The sequence below is a fragment of the Passer domesticus genome, chromosome 13 (assembly GCF_036417665.1).
Source record: "Passer domesticus isolate bPasDom1 chromosome 13, bPasDom1.hap1, whole genome shotgun sequence".
Classification (NCBI taxonomy): Eukaryota; Metazoa; Chordata; class Aves; order Passeriformes; family Passeridae; genus Passer; species Passer domesticus.
Genome location: NC_087486.1, coordinates 3,363,443 through 3,383,479, shown reverse-complemented (window position 1 = coordinate 3,383,479; position 20,037 = coordinate 3,363,443). Strand labels below are relative to the sequence as shown.

At 48.5% G+C, this 20,037-nt stretch overlaps 1 protein-coding gene and 1 long non-coding RNA gene across 7 annotated transcripts in view; one reads left to right on the top strand and one right to left on the bottom strand.

Moving 5' to 3' along the window:
* The window catches only part of UIMC1 (ubiquitin interaction motif containing 1), a 39,681-nt gene extending 19,648 nt beyond the window's left edge, over positions 1 to 20,033 (bottom strand). For 2 of the 6 annotated variants that reach the window (XM_064388086.1, XM_064388091.1), the window contains exons 1-5: positions 19,665 to 20,032; positions 15,398 to 15,555; positions 7,348 to 7,435; positions 2,218 to 2,342; positions 724 to 1,881 (exon numbers count right to left, since the gene is read on the bottom strand). In XM_064388086.1, coding sequence (XP_064244156.1) covers positions 724 to 1,881; positions 2,218 to 2,342; positions 7,348 to 7,435; positions 15,398 to 15,547 — 1,521 coding nt within the window. In that variant the 5' untranslated portion in view covers positions 15,548 to 15,555; positions 19,665 to 20,032. Of the gene's footprint in view, positions 1 to 723; positions 1,882 to 2,217; positions 2,343 to 7,347; positions 7,436 to 15,397; positions 15,556 to 18,349; positions 18,504 to 19,664 lie in introns of those variants that run through there. The other 4 variants (XM_064388087.1, XM_064388090.1, XM_064388092.1 and 1 more) reach the window with 4 other exon arrangements.
* LOC135280287 (uncharacterized) lies at positions 7,371 to 9,749 on the top strand. The gene is made up of 3 exons (XR_010347303.1): positions 7,371 to 7,455; positions 9,151 to 9,260; positions 9,655 to 9,749. It is a non-coding gene; the product is annotated as an uncharacterized LOC135280287 (long non-coding RNA).
* Positions 20,034 to 20,037: the final 4 nt, after the last annotated feature.

The window sequence follows — 20,037 nt, the reverse complement described above, 5'->3', positions numbered from 1 at the left end:
TACAGCAGTAATAAATACTTCATCTGACTAGCAATCTGTTTAAACTTAGCAGTGACAGAAAGCTGCCTTCCGCTCCAGCAGGAGAGCCCTGACAGAGACAGAGGCTGACACCTAGTGTCTAGCACACCCGAGCCCGAGAGAAGGTGCCCAGCACCAGGACAAGGACAGGGAGCACCACCGTGGTGACAGATCACCAGAGCAGGCTGAAGATGCCTGTGACCACACAGAGCCTCTCCCAGCCACGAGGGAGAAGAGCACTTCCAAGAGTGAAGCACTTACGGATGCAGATAAGCAAGGAGGAGCAAACAGGAAAGGCTGTGCCGCAAGGACAAACCCACATCTCTGTCTGCAAAGGGAAACCAAGAGCTCCCCACACAGCCAGGGGTTTATAAACCAGAGCTGGAGGTGGTCAGCATCACCTCTGTGTCCTCTGCCTTGGCTCACTGCCGGGCTGCACCCTTCTGAGAAGGATCAGTTGGATGTGTCGGTCTCTGGAGCATTAGTGATGACTGCCAGGCTGCTCAATGGCCCTTATCTTGTGAGAGCCGGGTGTCAGCCTGTACACTTCTCTCCTTTCCACAGAAACCTGTGTGGCTGAGGGAGGAAGTCCCTAAATTTAAGAGGGGCATTAAATAGCAGTGCCTGCTTTGCAGAAGGGACTGAACCGTAAAATGGACAGAAGGGCATGGCTGCTCAACCTCTGCCCAGTGGCAAAGCTCTTACCTGGCAGTAGCTGGTGGTCGGTTCATCATCAGAAGTGGAGTTCTTCTCTTCTTCCATGCTGTGCCCTGGACTCTCTGCCTCCCTTCTCTTTGAAGGGTGGAGCCAGGTGATGTCTTCGGACTCTTGTCTCTCTATGTCTCCATCTTCTATGCCATCAGCAACTCCATTCTCCCTGCTTATCTCTTCTCCTTTCCCAAGCTCATTTTGGCTCAAGGAAGGACTGGGCACAACTGGGTTACCAAACTCCTTCTTATGCAACAGCTGCCTCTGAGCCTGCTTCAGGCTCTTCTGGTAAACCTCCAGCTGACACAAGATGACTTTGGTGTACTGGTTGGGGTCCACCCCTTTGGGGCAGAAGGGGATGCCCCAATAATAGTGCACTGTGTTCCTTGCCTCCTCCTGTTTGTGCTTCTCCTCCACAGTCAGCATGCAAAGATCCGGGGTGCTGTCAGACCCCTCATTCTGCTCTGCTTGCTCTGTGGAAACACAGACCTTGGCAGTGTGCCCAGGCTGTGAGCTGTGTTTGGTACCTGCTCCTCCACCACTCCTCCTGGGGCTGTCACACTGTTCTGTGCTCCTGCTCTTCCAGGGTGGAGTGGCTGAGCTCCCAGCACCAGCTTCTCCCACAGAATGGCCAGTGCAGGGCAGGAGCTGCTCTTTTGGCTCCTGGCCTGCTGCCTCAGAAGAGCTGGAGGGGGTGGTGAACAGTCTCCGAGGTGTCAGTCGCCAGGAGCCTCCTGAAGCCACCTTGCCAAAGGTGGGGCTCAAAGACATGAAGTCCTCTCCCAGAATGCTGGGCAACATGTTACTCGAATCACTTCTTGCTGGTGAGGAAGACTTTTCACTTGACCTTGTCACAGGCTGGCCCTTCCCTGGAGACACGATTATGCTGGATACTAGTGAGCTTTCAACGATTTCCTGGCTTAACCTCCTCAACACCACCAAGGGGCTCCGGGCGACATCCATCTGTCCATTCCCATCAGCTCTGGAGCTCTGTGAGTGGGAGCTGCAGTCAGAGGGAGGGGTGTCAGGGCAGAACGCCAGGCCTCCCAGGATCTCAGAGCCTTCTCTCTCAGCGGGCTGGCTTTGGCCCTGTGAATTCAGTGCTTCCACTGACAGATGAGGAGATGCAGTCGATGAGTCGGAGGGCTGACAGCTCTGAAAAACAAAAGGTTCACTCTCCTACAGACGTGTTTTCTATCAGCACAACACCACCAAGGGCTCCCCCAGCACACTGGCAGCCATCCCATGGACTGCAGATCCCCCTATCCCAAATCAGAACTCTGTACCCCAAAATAGGGACAGCTGGGGTTAGAATGCACATTCCTCTCATTAGGAACAAAGCAACTAGTCTGGAGCTGCTGTCCTTCCAGATTGTGCTGGGAATATTTATGCCCCCCAGTAAAACTTTCTTTTGTGCAGCATGGTAAAGCAAGCATAGACAGCAATGTTGCTAAAGAACCCTAGTGAGCCTCTTCACAGAAGTGCACTTACACTAAGGCTCTCAGCAATGGCCTTCCTCAAGAGCTCCTCCTCTTCCTCTTCCTGACAGTTCACTTGTCTAGCCTCTTGCTCACTCATTTTCAGGGCCAGTGCAAATTGTTCCTCTTCAGTCATCTCTACAGCAGAAGAAACAGGATAATGTCAAGTCACAGCTGCAGGTGTATGTAAACACTCAGTGAATATCCAGCATGTAGGGAGAAATGGGTGAGAGTCCCACATTCCCAGGAGGAATGCAGAGAAAATCATCTAAACCTCAGCTGTCCTGGAAAGGTGTCAACAAAACTGGAGCAGGCAACACTAAATGAGAAAGGTAACTCAGGTCAGGAACTTCACCTCAGGTTTCTAGAGCAATCTAAGCTCCCATTCCCCGAGTATATTAACTGCAACATGACATTTTATTTGCCATCAAACAACACACACAGCAGCTGCAGAATGCATGTTCAAGGAGAGAGGAAAAGCACAGATTTCTAAAGTGTGCTCATTTTTGTACTGGATAGGCTCAGCAGCAAAGTAGGATAAACAACACATCTTTAAGAGACTTTTTTACTAACCAAGTAGCACACCTCACTACTTCTGACACAGATACCTGCAATACCACAGGAGACCTATCCAAGAGAAAAAGAGCTACATGTTCTTCACCCCAAGCCTCAGGTGGAAAAGCTCTGTAGAGGATAATGTTACTTGCTTGGTGGTATTATAGAGGATATTTCACATGCATACATCCCCCTTCTGCTCACATCACCACTCTACTGCATCACTAAGTCAGTCATGCATGGGAAACAGGTTTCCTACAGTTGTAACTGCTATTTCAGCAGAAAATTTATTCCTGAAATATTCCTCGCTCCAATCAAACCAAAAGTCTAGACTGCCTATGTAGAAACAAAGCAGCTAGTTACTTTGGAAAACACTTATTTACTTAGATTCAATCCAACACTTTCACTCTGCTTAAAATATACAATGCCTGCAGAATGGAGTGCAGCTTGAAAAACAACTCAACAGCACTCTCAGGAGCTGAAAAAATACATCTTCTCACTTGAAACAAATTGACAGATTTCCTTCAGAACCCGCTCCCTCCTCCAGGCAGAATCCTGCACGCGCCATCTCATGCATGAACCAAAGGCTCGCGCTCTCCTACGGCCACAACATCTTTAAGATGTGCCACTTGAGCAGGGAGGCTGCCCAAGCACAAAACATGCCCTGACTGCAGCCAGCTCCAGAGACAGGCGTTTCCCGGGGTAAAGAAGCATTCACAAGTTGCAGGCTCCCGTTTTCTACCCCATCCTCTCCCTGGCAGCTGCCACCCAAACACAGCAGTGCAGCCGCACCGCAGCCTGCCCATGACAGCACTGCTGCAAGCAGGAGCATCCACGGAGCAGAGCTCTGCCCTTCCCCCAGCTCCTGGAGGATGGCAGCCTCTGCTCCCCCACCCAAGCAGGATCTGAAGATTTTTGGACTGATTACCTTCAGATTCCTTTATGTGTCCTACTAAAACAGTACTTAGCTTCAGGTTGTTGGTTTGGGGTGGGGTGGGGGGTAATTCCTTTGAAAATTAAGAAAGGGGTTGAAGGGAAAGCAGACTGCAGCGTTTTCAGGGCTCATGGGGATCTTTTGTCCTTGGACAAAGTCACTCAATGATGTTACAGCCAGGAGGGACCAGGGCAAAAAAAAAAGAAGCATTCTTTAATGGAAAGCACAGTCCAGTGTATGGAGAAAGCTCCCAGCCCCAAGAACAACAGCATTAAATAGCATATCACAGAGTCAATTAGGCTGGAAAACACCACTGAGATTGAGTCCAACCTTTGACCCATCACCACCGTGTCATCCAGACCATAGCACTTAGTGCTACAGTCTTTTCTTTTCCCATAACACCAAACACCTTCCAAGCATTCAGAAAGTGTGCGCTGATTTGTTTTCCTGCCCAAACCATCACAGCAATCAGGCTAGATCCTGCAAACTCAGACATGTGCAGGAAAACCGGTGCACATGATCGGCACCCTGCAACACACGACTTTCCACGTGCTTCAACAGGGGCCTGAACATTTGCCAGTTCAGGCTATCAACATCCATGAAGCTTAATAAAAAGAAACATTTTTTGGCGAGTTACTGCTGTACATTTTGTTTTCTTCTCCCTCCCTGGCACAGCAATTTCCCCTCTGGGGACAGGGAATGTGCCAGACAAATGCTGCCTCTGGCAAAGAAACCAGTGACAAACAAGATGCACTTAGTGCACGTTCCAGTTGAGTAGGTGCTCTGGAGATGGGGAAAACTCGAGTTTAAATCCACCTGGCATTACTGTGGGGAGAGCAGAGAGCTGCTCTGCTCCTGCCTTCGAGTAGACCTGACCTGCTTTAAGTGAAGCTGACGGTATTTCATGCTCCAGGACTGATCACTTCTCAGCACCATGTGTTTTATTAAACTTGATGCTGATTGCAGCCGTCAGAATTTATGATGATTAGAAACCCAGAGTGCTGTGTGAGCCCCCGACCACTGTGTGCAAACAGAGCTGGGAGAGAGCTCGGAGCGTGTGGCGGGGGCCCCACAGATCCCGGGAGAAACGACCCCTCTCCATCTGGAGCGATGCTCACTCACACTCATCACTCGCCTGCCTCGCAGGAGCCCATTCCCGGGGGAAGCTCCAGCACTGGGAACTCAGCATCTCACACTCCGAAATCCTCTCCTCGCAGGTCCATCCCAATGCGGCAGGAAATCCCAGCGCCCCTCTGGGGACCAGGGCATCCAAGAGACCCGCAGATGGGAAGGAGGGGTCAGAGAGAAACTGGTTTTAAGATAGGCAGCCCTAAACAAATTAAACCATTTCAGAGCCTTTTTAAATGCTAATACGGCAATTTGCAAAGTGATTTATGTTTCATTTTGACATTTGCAAAGTGAATTAGATGCAAAACCCCACTAGTTGTAGTTATAACACTTACTAATAAGAGATTTACTCAAAAATAACAAAAATGCGGGATCTCAGTATTTTTACATATCCAAAGTGCAATTACAGTAAAAACATTCAAATGTGCTTTAAAGCAGGGGCTGACTTCCTCTGGAAAAAGAGAGAGACTTCTTTAGGTTTTGCATTTCCATTTATCCTGTCAGGATGAAACGTCACAGATATATTTTAGTTATGGCTCTAGGTTAAAATGAATAAAACCACAACAAAGCAAAAAAGGGAGGATACGCTTTATAACGAGTGCCTGCCAATATCCGAAATTTTCCAGTTTTGAGGAGAAAGAACTTGCTCTACCCAGAAGCACCCAATCTTTACAAAAGACCAATTTGCCTCGCAATTCAAAGAATTTATTTAAAGACACTGGGAAAAATAATTACTACTTCAAATCTTAATTCGCCTAAAAGCAAACACCAAAAGTCTAATTATAGCTTCTCAAAAATGAGAACAGCCCCACCATCACACGTGCTTAAATAAGCCCCTGCTCTCCGACCGTGCGGCGCCAGGCACCCCCAAACTCAGATGAGCACACTAAGCAACAAAAAAAGACAGCTTTTGCCCCAGGAAAAGAAAAACTATTATTAATGATTTCAACATCTAGAAACACAGAACTCCTCTGTTACACAATGTCTGGAGAGCCGGCCCTGTCTCCTGTGGATTTTCTGGAGCACACTGAGCACCTTTTGCACAGCATCAGCTCCTGAAACCCTACATGTTCAATGATGCAACGAGGACATCCAACTTCAGCAGATCCCTGCTCTTAGCACCATATGCTTGGTCACATTTTAGTGGCATCTCCAAGGGGGGGTTTCAGCTTTAATTTGGTGTTCTGTTTCCTTTGGGAGAAAAAGAAGAATAAGAAAAAGAACTTTTTTCCCATCTCTGACTTTGCTATCTTACTTGTTCAACACAGACATGCACAGTGGGTTGCAGCTCCCACAAAGAGCTGGGCTGTTCTGTGCCATGGCCTTAGGCCTCTATTAAAAACAATTTAATTCACACAAGCCCTGTGAGGACTGACAAGCCCAACTGCTGCTGCTTGCGGAGCACTGGTGTGCTCCATTTTGTTCAGTGATTGCTTTGGGTTTTGCAGGAGGCAACATCTCTCCCATCCTAAAAAGTCTTGAATTTTATGTGCTGGAGGGACCACTGCCTCACAGAACACAGGAACACGAGTGGGAACCCTCCGGGGCCTGGCTGCTGTAACATGTGGGGCTGTACATGGAGCAGAGGTATGCTGGCCATGCTCAGTGGGCCCTTCTGCCTGTACATCAGAATATGAGCAGGAACATCCCAGCCTTTAGCATCTGTTCACAGATTTATTGTCCATGAATGCATTTAATCCCTTATTAAAGCTGTTGATAGTGACCTCTCCACAACCTCCTGTGACACAAACTTCCAGGAGTTCACCCGATGCTGTGTGAAGCATTACTGTCCTTCACCCGTTTTAAACCCATCTATTTCTTGCTCTTTACACTGATATACCCCAGGAGCTGGTAAACAACAGCTCTGAGCTCAGCTGAGGCACTGCCTTCCCAATGGGAACTTTGATCCCACTGTTCTCTCCTAACAAAGCAGCCCCAATCTTTCCAGACTCTCCTCACCAGGCAGCTGCTCTACCCCTTCATCACTAGGACTGCCCTTCTCTGGATGTACCCCTGTGTCCTTGCTATGCAGAGGCCAGAACTGCACACAGCACTGTGACAAGGGTGCACCAACACTTTATGTAACAGCAAAATGACATCAACCAAATCCCTGGCTCTTAACACCCTTCCTTCTGATGCCCAGCGCTGCTGGTGCTCTGGCTGCCCCCACACTGTGAGCTGATGATTTCAGAGAACTGTCAGCTGCGACTCAGATCCTCCCTGAGCGGCAGCTGTCGGGTCAGAGCATTGTGATGTTTCAGGGACAGACAGGAGCACAGGGGCCTGGACAGGAAAGCAGTTTGTGACTGACGGCGCTTTCACATCAGCCCCAGACAGTTTTGAACCCAGTGAGGTAGCAACACCCTCGCACACTTGTTTTGGAAGTGCAAAATTTAGCCCTGTGAAGGGTCTTTTCTGCATCCCCAGCCATGTCACAGCCTTTCTGCAAGGGAAATAATCTCTAACACAAAGAGCAGAAGCTGCTCAGCACCAGACAAGTTCCCCAGCCCCACAGTCGAGACATACGTGCAATTTTTCTTTTAGCAGCAAACTTTGTTCGATCCAGCTGCTTTGTTCTCTTCTTTTGCAAGCCACTCTCTTCCTTTGACTCCTGCTGCAATGGAAAAGAACATGGTGAGTGTATGCAATATGTAAGAAATACTACCAGCCCCCTCCCCCCAGCTACTCAGACACAAACACTGGTTCAAGAACAAGCATCTATTTGAGTGAAATTTGAATTTCAAACGTAATTCAAACACATTCTGTAACTATTAAAAGCTGTGTGATAAGCATAACGAGCAAAAAGAGTTACAGACTGACATAAACAGAGAAGTAGGAGAGACAATAGACTTCATGCCAGTCACCACCATGCACTGCACCTGCTACCCATGATTTTAGAGAGAATTTGTTTGGCCTTGCTAAAACATTTGATATTTGTAAGCACTCAAAAGAGAAAAACAGAACCTTTTTATAACTGAGCATCACACACCTGCAAGCCAGGGCTGTTTCCTGCCATGCAGCTTTTAGTACTATGCCCAGGCAATTTCAGGTGATCCAAACTAGAATTCCCAGCCGTTTTTAGAGACCCACACCAATGCACCCCGAGGGCAGGAGGGCCAGCTCTATTTCTTCCTCATGCTATTCTCTCATTGTATTCATAGAATCAAAGAATGATTTGAGTTGAAAGAGACTTTAAAGGTCATCTCATTTCAACTCTGCCATGGGCAAGGACACCTTCCACGAGATCAGGGTGCTCAGAGCCCCATCCAACCTGCCTTGAACACTTTGAGAGGCATCCACATCTTCTCTGGCCAGTATTGCCACATGCATTTAATTTTTGAAATGTGAATACTTGAGAAACTTGTTGTCTCGAGGCTCCCTGGAACAATACTCCCACGAACAACTTAAATGTGTGCTGCTTTAAGCACAAGGACTGCAGCACAAATGGGCACAGGCTTAAATGACACAAATTTCTGCAAGTTGCTGTCCTAATGGCTTAGGCAAGGGCACACACATTACCCAAGGCTGGCACTGGACCCCTTCCAATTTGTCTCTCTAAATCAGGTAGGATTAGAATCAAATCCAGTGTTTCAGGCAGAGACCCATGCTTGGCCAGGATGGGCTCTGCACTGCTCCCTCTGCAGCTACACTGAGTTTTGCTGCCCGTGAGACACGTGGGCCACATGCTTGTGCCTCATTCCACCTCCTGTGCCAAGAGAAGGGTTCAAGCAGGGGCACATGGCCTGGCTACTTTAACACAAACAAATACAGTGATTATTTTCGAGTGTCATCCATTTCTTTTGTCCTTTGCCCATGTTTCTGAACCTGTGAAGTCCTTCAGACTGCACCTGTGTGCTGAGTTTTGTTGAAGACATCTCTGGCTTTAGTGTTATCTGTAGATTTTATTAATCTATATACACCACTTGCTCCCTCTTACAGATCATTAATGAGGATGTTAAAAGAGACACAGACCTAATATTGATCCTCCTGGCCTCAGCTTTACATCTCCCTCAGATGAGCCTCTCCTTTGTTCATCAGCAGCTCTTACTGACAGTCTTTTAGCAGGATTTCAATCCAGGAATGTTGCTATCTAGACCAAATTAAATTATTTATCTAACTAAGATTTTTCCAAGACATACTATTAGGTCGTTTCCTGAAACCTTAATACATTACAGCTTTTACATGCCCTAATACCCACACCATTCCTCACTTCCACTGACTTAAGAATCACCTCACAACACAGCAGCAATCATGCTTGGCAAGCCCACACACACTCATGCTTGTGCCTAAGGGTTTTTTGCTGTGAGTAATTCCTTCTCTTCCCCACAGAGACTGGTTTAGGTACCCCCTTTCCAGGAATGCCACTGTGTCTCCAAAAGGCTGCTTCACACCCAGAGTCTCTCTTCCCAGGAGATGCATCCCAAGCTCCTGCTCAGGAGGTGAAATCCTCTCTCTTCCAGGGCTCTGGCATAGTGGCCCTCTCCACAATTTTCCCTAAACCATGGGATCTCCCACCTCAAACTGCCCTTCCTTGGTCTGCAGCAAGAGCCCCATGCTGGCCTCATGGGCTGCTCCCACCTCAGGGGATGGGGAACAGTCTGTGGGATCACACCAGGATTGCACTAGGACTAGAGGATGGAGGAGGTTCAGCAGTAGCTCTCCTGCCCTCCCCCAAAACCCTGCCTAACAATGCTAAACCCAGCCCAGCTTAAAACAGGGACAATTTAATCCTAACAGGCTCTGTAAATCCCCAGCTCTCCTCTCTAGGCATCAATCTTCCCCTCATCACTCCTGCACTTGCTGGAAGGTCAAGCCTGACACTCTCATCTGCAGCTCTCTTCCAGGGCACGGATGTGATTTATGAGCACACCAAACTTTCCAGGGCTGTGAGTGCCTGCTCTGTGCTCAGAGACACACTCACAGCAGTGAGACACACTAACAACCCACAGCATGGGACAACGTGGGGCTCCAACACCTCCAGGGCTTCCAAGGGGAGCAGATCCGGATGAGCTGCCTGGATCCACAACACAGCCAAGTACACGCCTTGGTTCCCAGTGCTGGTCCTGAAGAATCTCAACATTTACATCAGTGGCAGGAGCGAAATTATTGCAGGACACGTGTTGTAGGAACCTCATACACTGGAGAAAGATGTTTAAATTGCTCAGCAGCGTTCTACTGAACGGCCACGGTACAGTGAACCGCTGAAGCAAATCCAATTAATCCTGATGGGCCAAAATATACACACACGTCTCAATTCCAAGAATTCTTAAATCTTTTTTATTTTTAAACCCAGAAAATAAAACATACCTTTTAATTAGGATTTATGGCTGTTTGTACCTCTGCTGGGAGAGAGCCCCACAGGCCCCAGAGTGCTCTGCATAAATGCAGGCGGGGATGGTAGAAACAGAAGGGGCCAAGAAAATTCAGGGAAGACAACAGGGCTTGCTCCTCCTGACCCAACCTTTTAATGCTCATCTATCTACAAGGATAATAGGAACTCAAGGGGCCTCTCAACCAACTGCCTTTCTAATAAGATCACTAGTCCAAAAATAATCTTAATCAATTAAAATATTCCCAAACTGCAGCCAATACTCTTAGTTACAAGGTCATCTCCAACACACATATCTTCCAAGGGAAACTAATTATTATAGTGGAGGCGAGGTAGGAACTGCACACCTCTGCTCAGTGCCAGCCAGGAGAGCATCCCTCCTCCTCTGCTGTCAATTCAAGGCATAACGGCCAGAAGGAACCCAAATTCTCTTCCTGTGTGTCAGGCTCTGCACTTTAATTTATGATGCTCTCTTATGAGCAATTTCACTGTCAGCATTGTACACAGATGAAGAAACAGACAGGTTTCCAAAGTCTTCCACACATTTAGTGGCAGGCAGCCACTATTCTTCTTCCTTGTTTTTGTAACCTGCCTGGTTTCACCAGACAGCAGGAAATCAAATTCCCATTTTAAAAATGCTTTTGCACATACTTAAGAGAACCTGACTCTGCCAGCAGAAACAGATACAGTTCCACTCATTTCTAAAAGCCCATAAATGGAAGCCAGTAGCCAGCATCCCACATCCTGCTCCCTCAAATCCACATGATAAACCACAGAAATCAGCTTCCACTGACTCAGGGAAGAAAAGGCTACAGCAGAATGTCTCCACCCCTAACAGTGCAGACTGCAAAGTCAAAAGGTCTGGGTAATTTTATTGCTCAACAGCAGTTGGGACCATCTAACAATAGGGCACAGCCAAACAGCACACATCCTGCATGGGAAATATGCAGATGAAAACCAGACTAATTTATTTTTAAAAGCCAATTAGATGTTGGAATTACCACGTTTGGCTCTTGCCAAGGCTGCTGCTGAAATTAATATCACACCCTACTTTATTAGTCTCTGACTTCAGTTCAGAATCTGTTTCAGCTTTGCTCTTTCAGCTCATTAGAACAAACCTGCTGGAAGTGGAGATGAGCAACAAGACACAACGGGGCTCATGCCAGGATATGCAGTTCCTGACACAGGGAGAGAGGACTCTGTAGGAAAAGGGCTTTTACTGGGCTATGAGGAGCCTGGATTCAGATCAATCTGATTTCCAACAAGTAAGCTCAGCAGAGCAATGAAGCCTCCTCCAGAACCAAGTCACATTGCACTCTCCTCTGGGAGATGGAGGCACTGGGTCCCTTGGCAGCAGCAGAGCCCATGAAGACAGCAGGGCACTGCAGCAACACTCCCATGTGGCTCTGCTTCACTCCAATGGTCAGTGGTGTGAGGTGGCATCCTGGGATTAAGTTATTTTTATTCCTAGTAGCTGGTGCAGTGCTGTTTTGGATTTAGTACAAGAATAATGTTGATGGCACACCAATGGTTTAGCTGGTGCCAAGCAGTGCTTGCTCTAAATCAAGAACTTTTCAGTTTCCTGTGCTCTGCCAGTGAGCAGGTGCACAAGGAGCTGGGGGAACTGGGCACAGGGATATTCCAGAGCACAGCACTCATGGCCAGAGCATAAACAGGGAGGAATTGGCTGGGAGACACCAACTGCTGCTCAGGGACTGGATGGGCATTGGTCAGTGGGTGGTGAACAGCTGCACTGTGGCACTGCTTTCTCTTGGGTTTTACTCATAGAATCATGGAAAGGTTTTGGTTGGAAGGGACCTTAAAGATTATCTCATTCCAACCCTCCTGTCCTGGGCACCTCCCACAAGACAGGGCTGTTCACTGCCTGGCCTTGAACACTGCCAGAGATGAGGCATCCACAGCCTCTCCGGGCATCCTGTTCTAGTGCTGCACAACCCTCACAGTGAAGAATTTCTTCCATATATCTAACCTAAATTTCTTCTCTTTCAGTTTGAACCCATTCCTCCTTGTCCTATCACTACAGTTCCTGATGAAAAGCAGTTCCTCTCTCCCTTCTTTTCATTACAATTATTCTTGATATTATCATTAGGATTATTAATAGTATTATTATATTTTATCTTGTTTCAATTATTAAGCTGTTCTTATCTCAGCCCACGAGATTTACTTTTTTTCCCCACGATTCTCCTCCTCACCATGGGGTGGGAGTGAGCAAGCAGCTGCCTGGTACTCAGCTGCTGGATGGGATTCAACCATGACAGGTGGGCACTGCCATCCTGGCTGTGACATTTCCAGTGGCATCCTCTCCATAGCAAGGTGTCCCTCAGGCCATGCCTGGTCCTGAGGTGAGTGTCCACTGTCACAGATGATGGAAACAGGATAGGGAGTGGCTGGGTATTAGCCAATGCCTAAACACACCTCCCTCTGCACCACAGCCAAAATCTGATCTGGAAACCAACACATGCTGCTGATTACCCTGCCTGTGAGCATCTCCAAACACAGGAACACTCAGGCAAAGGGATGCTCCACACTGAAGGGAAGACAGGCCATGCAGAAATAGATGGCACCATCACCCTGGAGTCTTGTCATATGTTCCCTGAGGGCTGGCAGAGATGATGGATCTGGCAGAAAGAGCTTGTGAGACTTGATGCCAACTTTGTAAGTGCAGGCAGGTACTCAAAGCTCCCAAAGGATCTATCCAGGCAAAAGACCCTTCCAAAAGGTCCTAGACCAGATCAGCAGCATCTGAGGATCAACTGCACCAAAGGCTGCAGATCAGTCTAACAGGTCAGAGTTCGTGCTTGGCCAGGCCCTGTGCTGAGGAACAATCATCTTGAAGACATGGCTACAGGGATCAAACCAACAGCCCAGTGCAAGCATGAGGTCCAGGAGACCAGGAATTGTCATGCTCAGAGAGAGCATTGTTGGGCACTACTTGAAATATTGTGTATTTGTGAATGAACATCCATCTTCTGGCACAAGCAACCAATTCCCTGTGGGATTAAACAGCCAAGGGAGATGGGAACCACTCTGCTCATTCGGCATGTCTGCATTTTTAGAGACACAGTCTGTACAAAGAAGGTCATCTCCTCTGGTTTCCACAGACCCAGAGAGACTGTTCTTATTTTGTCTGACCCTTTCCAAAAAAAGAGAAGTGTTCCCCGAATCCAGGATTATATATAGCAGAGATCAGAAAGCCTCACGTCCAGAAAACTTTTTTCTGATGCAGCTCTGCAGATGCCACAGCATAGACATGAGCAAAGAAAGGGAACTTGGCAAAATAACATGGATGAGCTTGATAATCCAGCATGACTGAAAAATTCCTGGGAGAGGCAGTCTGCCAAAGATCATCAAAAGTGAGAAGCTGGAGGCTTTCCAGGTGCAGCTGCTACAAGATCTGCTGGTCTGGAAGCAGAACTAGGGACTTGTTCTATAGATACCTGCCAAGAGACTGCCAAGGAAGAAAGCCATCGAATCAATGATGCCCAAATTGTCCTTGTAGCTTTTGATTCATAAGGAACCATGTCCTAACAGATGCAAGATTAATTGAGAATATATTGTTCTCTAAAATTGCTATTGATCTGAGCTTCCCACACCTCTTTTTGAACACACAACAAGGTCTTACCAGTGCAAGAACAACAGTTACAACGTCCAAAATTGAAATTCAACTTGATGTACACAGAAGAGCTGAGACAGTTACAGAAGGCAGACAGTTATTTTTTTGAGATCCCAAGTAAATCAGTTTTGAGTTTGATTTTGCAGAAAACAACACGACAAGAGACTGTGGCACTGGATCTGGAAGCTGATGACTCACAGAAAGAGACTGAACTGAATAAATCCACTCATTCAACTGACTGAACTGTTGTCACTTAAACAAAACCTAATTGGTTCTTTAACGGCCTCTCTGAGCATATCCTTTTCTGTAATATGACCGATTATGCCATCAGAATTTATTGTTTATAGACAAACTTACAGAACAGTGAGGGAGCCCAACCTTTTTATAGATGTGTTTTAAGAGACGTTTGTTTCCTCTTTTTCAGATACGTGCACATTGAGATGAATAATTGCAGACAATAACAGGTCTTGATCTTTTATGTACTGCAGCAGCTCTTATAGCTGCTGATTTCTTTTTTCCTTATAGGTTTCACAATAAAGGCCAGTGATGCAGCAGACATCTGAAGTTAACTTAGCATATTGCAGAGCTAAGGGTTTAACCCCACTGAACTATTACTGCCATATGTTCCATTTCTTTCAGGGAATTTCCCAATGGGAAAGAACTCAGACAATGTGAAGAAAAAACATCCAATATCGTTTGCCCTACAGCTTCTTACTGTTTATTTCTAGTGATTTTCCCCTCCTCACATGATAATCGCCTTATTGGAGAGCAGCACACTGCAGATGTAGGAGCAAAAGGGACCTGATTTAAGATCTACAGCTTGAGAGTGAACTGAAATGCTTTTGAAAATGGTGGAATTACAAAAAGCAGCTTAGGATCCCCAATCACCAGCAAGACAGAGCAAAGCTGTACAAGTCACACATAAAAAAACTGATTGTAATCATTTCCTCTCATGTGCCTCGCTCAGTCAGGAACAGGTTCTGAGGGCTCTGGGTTTCCCCCAGGCAGGAGTTCCCAAGCTCGTGCCATGTAACCAACAGAGACATTTCAATCTTGAGGGTAATGCTGATGTGCATAAGCTGACACTGGGGATCAGGGATCTGAGCCTTGATGCCTTAGCCAGGCACTCCCACACCACATTCACCTTTACACCCTCTGGAGCTGGGTTACAAACTCAGGCTTCTGTAACTCAGTTTACCAGACACTGCCTGTCTCTGAGCCACTCCCAAGCCTGAGTTCTGAATCATTTTCTTATCTATTTGCACATAATACAGAATCATGTTGCTAAGGTTTAGCTGGAAATCAATCAAACAAAAATTATGAAAAAAAAGATTTGTAAAGGGATTGAGGAAAGGTTACTTTTAAATTACATTTCAGATTCAGTTCTGAGAGGATTTGGTTATCAAATCCCAGACTCATAACTCACCCTCATGAAGCACACCATTCATTTCCTAGTCAAATAGGATTTGATTCATCTCATATGTAAGAAAAGGAATGGCACAAGACCCTCTGTTCAAAGCCTGACCCCAGCACAACAGCGAGGGCTGCTCTGCCACTGTCCTGCAGCAGCAGGGCCCAGCCCAGGCTCTGGGTACCCCAAACCCATCACTGACCTCTCCATCGCTGTCGGATATAACAATAAATGCATCCACAAAACTGCGTTTCTTCTTGGCATTGGCCGGGTTCCTCTTCTCTTCCTCCTCTTCCTCCCCATCCTGACCTCGAGACTCCAGGCCCTCTGCAGCCTTCTTCCTCCTCGGCATCCTTCACTCTGAAACAGAGGGAAAGATTAAAAGCCATTTGTTTCCTTCTGATTTAGATTTCCCCAACACTTTTTTTTTTTTTTGCTATTTTTAGGCAAAAGACCCCAGGCACTGAAACCTTATTACAAAGCGTGGTGGATTTAGTGTTACTGGGAGCCACATGCACCAGTCACCACTCATCTAGTTAAGAACACTTTATTACAGCTGATTGCTAAAAAGGGGTTTCAGGGGAACAGCAACACAGACCAAAGCCACTCTCAATGCCTCATTCCAAAGCAATGAGGCTTTCCTCTAAAAGCCCATCAGCAAACTCCTCCACAGCATCACTTCACAGCGGGTCTCCCACCCTCCAACACAACCTCCCCTCCCCAGCCCCCCACCTTGACCAAAACAAACCAGGCTGTGGCAGTGGATCAAGCTGACATTTGCACACCAGACCAAGAAGCCACCACAGCACAGCCCTTTGTCAGCTTTTGTATTCAACAAAACCATGGGGAAAGGCATTGTGCATTCAAGGATGCTGTCCTGCCGTCTGCACAGCTCAGTGCATGGCTGCTCCAGCACTACAGACAGGGAAAACACAGGCAACGGCAGCAGGCAGGCTGGAAACAAGACAACAGGTTTATCTGGCAGTATGGATTTCTCAATGAGCAGCAGCCTCCGGAAGAACTCCATCCAGACATGCCCAAACCACCCGCATTAACGAAGGCACTTAAAGAGCAGCGAGCAACCTGCTGAGTGTTATTAGTGCAAACCTGAGTGCACGGAACAATTGAGAGCAGGTGCCCACACAATGCAAACTGGTACTTCAGCATCCCTTCCCTTGGCAGCCCATAGACTGATGGAGAGGGATGCACAGCAAGGATTAGCTGTCTGGATCCAAAAGAGCTCAGAGGAGAGGATTGGGAAGAGATCTCAGTAAAAGAGAGCAGCAGGATGGCACAGAGTTAAATCACCCTTTCCTGCCTATGCTTGCTGTTTGCCTGGTAGCTCAACAATAACATTCAGTGCTTCTTGAACTGTGATGTAAAAGAGCCTTACAAAGCAGGCTGAGCATGACCAGCTCTGCTGAAGTTCAATTAAACGTGTGCAGACAGAGGTTGAACAACAAGCCCCTCGTTCCACATCAGGGAACAGCCGAGCTGGAAATGCAAGTCAAGCTGGCCGGTTCCCAGACCAGTGTCCTTCCACAGAATCACTCTGCCTTCCTTCAAGATCACTGAAATAGCTCAGATGTGTGCAGAGATCTAAAATAAGAGCAAGAGAAGATGCAACAGAAACCCTACATCACCCAGGATAGAGCCAAACCCTTCCCTGTAACACCACAAAATTGTAAACAGCCACTGCGTAGAGAAACACTAAGGGAGGCCAAAATCCCCATCAGTGCCGAGAACAGCAGTGCATTGCTCCATCTACAGTCCGAGCAGCAAGGTGAGGAACAGCCACGCTCCCTCCCCACGATCTGCAGCCTTCCTCCTGCAAATACATGCACACACACGCCCAGAGACAAAAGGTGATTATCCTGGTGAGTCATGATTTGCACCAGAGGTTTGCTGAGCCCTCTGAAAGCAGAATGTTGCACAAATGGGCAGTCACGGCGCCAAAGTGACTGCAAGGACCTCTGCAGTCCTCCAGTGTTTGTCTGCTGAGGAATCATAGAATGGTTTGGGTTGAAAGAGACCTTAAAGATATCTCATTCCAAGCCCCTGCCATGGGCAGGGGGCACCTTCCACTTTCCCAGGGTGCTCCAAGCCCTGTCCAACCTGGCCTTGGATGCTTCCAGGGACAGGGAAGCCACATCTTCCCTGGGCAGCTGTGTTTTACCACTCTCACAGGGAAGAATTTCTTCCTAATATCTAATTTAATCCTGCTCTCTGTCAGTTTGGAGCCATTAAAGGAAGGGAAAATAAAAACAAGCACTGCTTCTGGTGACGCACTGGCTCCTGAAAAACAAAGCTGTTCAGCTCCAGCTAAGCTGAACTCCAGTGCTGTCAGAATATCCTCACTATTTGTTCTCCATTTTTTTATCTTTTGCTCCAAATGGTCTCTTTGCCCTCGCTGCTCAGGGAGATGAGCCAAGCCTCACACCCAGCTGCTGTGAGCTGCCCCCACGAAGCACATCCATGGTGGTGGAGAATGTTTCCTTATCTTTGGAAAACCACGCACTCATAAGCCATGAGGAGCACAGAAGGGCCCACACAGGGTCACTGAGGCTTGGGAGAGGCAGCCTATAAACCTTCTTACCCCCACAACAAAAGCAACAGTAACAAACAACTGCTGTGCTGCCTCTTTTTTTTTTTTTTAATCCATGCTGGTATCACCATCGCTCCTCTGACTCTGCGATACATCTTCTCCTCAGTGCTAAATAAGAGATCACTGAGAAATATCAGCTGAAGTTATGATGAGTCACCTACCTTCAACATTTAAAGGAGAGAAAAGAGGAGATGTAAGAGATGTAACCACACAACTCCCACAACGCTTCTGAAAATGAAGGGACTTGTGGCAAAGAGTCTCTGAAAATGTAACTAAGGGAACAAGACAAGTAAGAGATCACTCGTAGCTGTGCTAGTCTGAAGCTGTGAGTAGGAGAGCAGTAATGGCTTTTATTAGACAAGCTGATGTAGCTGAGAGAAGACAACACGCATCAGAGCACAGACCTCCTCTTCAGGAAGCGAAGCTGAGCATATTTTGCTTTTAGCACTCTTGGAAAGGATAGTTGTGAGTGCCTGAGGGGAAGATACCTGCTTTCAGACCCAGCAAAAAAAATAAAAAAAGGCCAGAGACTGAATTATCTAAAATTACCTTTGCAGTCCAGTTTGCAGACTCATTTTGCAGTTATCCAGATCTTTTTCCAGCTCTGAATTTAAGAGAATTTCTTTGTAAACGCTCTGACAGCAAAGGTGACCTCCTGACAAGGAACTCGCACATGCCACGCTTCTCCAGTCACATTTTTAGGGATATCCTTGAAGATCCCCAACTTGTGATTATTTGTCATTTTCCCTCTCATCTATCATTTTGATGAATCAGAAAGCAATTACCGACAGAATAATTCTAAATCTTGACACTGCAGCTACAGACCTGCCAAGCTGTGACAGCTTGAAAAATGCTCGAAAAAACCAAGCCAAAAAAAATGAATGACTCTCATCCCCGGATGAGTTCCTGAGTGGTTGGAGACACAGGCTGTCGCTTTGTAAACAACTCCCCCCTCCTCGGGAGGCAGAGGCACGACGCTGCCCGCGCTCAGGCCGGTCAGCAGCACACACTTCCATGGAAATACCCTCGCCAGACCCTCGGCTCGACCCCGCACGCTGATGCTCCGTGAGCAGGACGCAGCGCCCCGCAGAGAGAGGAATTGTTTGCGGGATTGTTTGCGGGATTGAGGCGTTTATGGAGCTGGCTGGGCACTGCAGAGGCACAGGCTGCGGAGCTCTCGGGGGATGCTCCCTGCTCCAGTCCAGCCCGCAGCATCCCCCTCCGCCAAGGGCTGCGGAGGAAAACGTTTTCACCCCTGTGTGTTGAAGGAAAACGACCCAGAGCCCACGCACGGTCCTGTCCCTTTCCCGAGCCGCTGCCTTCGGGCACTGCATGGAAATTCACAGGGAGTCAGGGATACTCGAGAAGCACGGGGGATCCCAGGGGGGATCTCTGGGGAAGGGGATCAGCCACAGGCGGGCAAACCTAAGGGAAGGGAGCGTGCAGGGGCTGCCCCAGGGAAAGGGGAGGGAGCCGGGCCTGGCAAGAGGAACGGGAGAGGCAGGAGCGCCTCGATCTCAGGGGATGCGGCCAAGGCAGGGCTCCGGTTTTCGGGTCCTCTCCCCAGGGGACGGTGCAGGAGGAGTTCCAGGGTGTCCCCAGGCAGGACACCTGGGTCCCCTCCAGGCAAGAGGCACAGGAAGAGCCCCTAGAGAGAGACGGGAGGTGTCCCTTCCCAGGGCACAGCGCTGGGGGCCCGTCCCGGGCCGCCGCGGTACCTCCCAGTCGCCGGTACCCGGGGGAGGTCAGCCCGGGGGCAGGGGCCGGAGAATGGCCCCGGGCGAGGGAAGCGGTTTGCCCCGGGAGCCCCGCGGCTCGCCCGGGGCCCAGCAGCGGCGTGCCCCGCAGGGCTCAAGGTACTCACCGGGCCCGGGCCGCCCCGTTGCCCGCGGCCTCGCCGCCTGGTCTTCCGCACCGGCCCCGGTCGGCGGGTCCCGCACCCGCGCTCAAGTTGGCGGCGGAGGCCTCATTGCCCTCACCCAAGATGGCGGCGGCGGCTTCGCTGCGTTTCACGTGGTCATCGGGGTGCTGAAGCGGGCAGCGCCATGTCCGTGGCTGGCGGACAGCGGGCCGGGATGCATCGTTCTAAGGTGCTGGTGCTCTCGCCTTTTTGTCAACCAGACGCCGCTCCCTCACAAGAAGGATGCGCTGCGTCGTTTAAACACCCACAAATCCGAGCCGCCACGGGGCTGCCGCAATACACTTATGTGCCCACAACCAACATGTCCGCCGCCGCC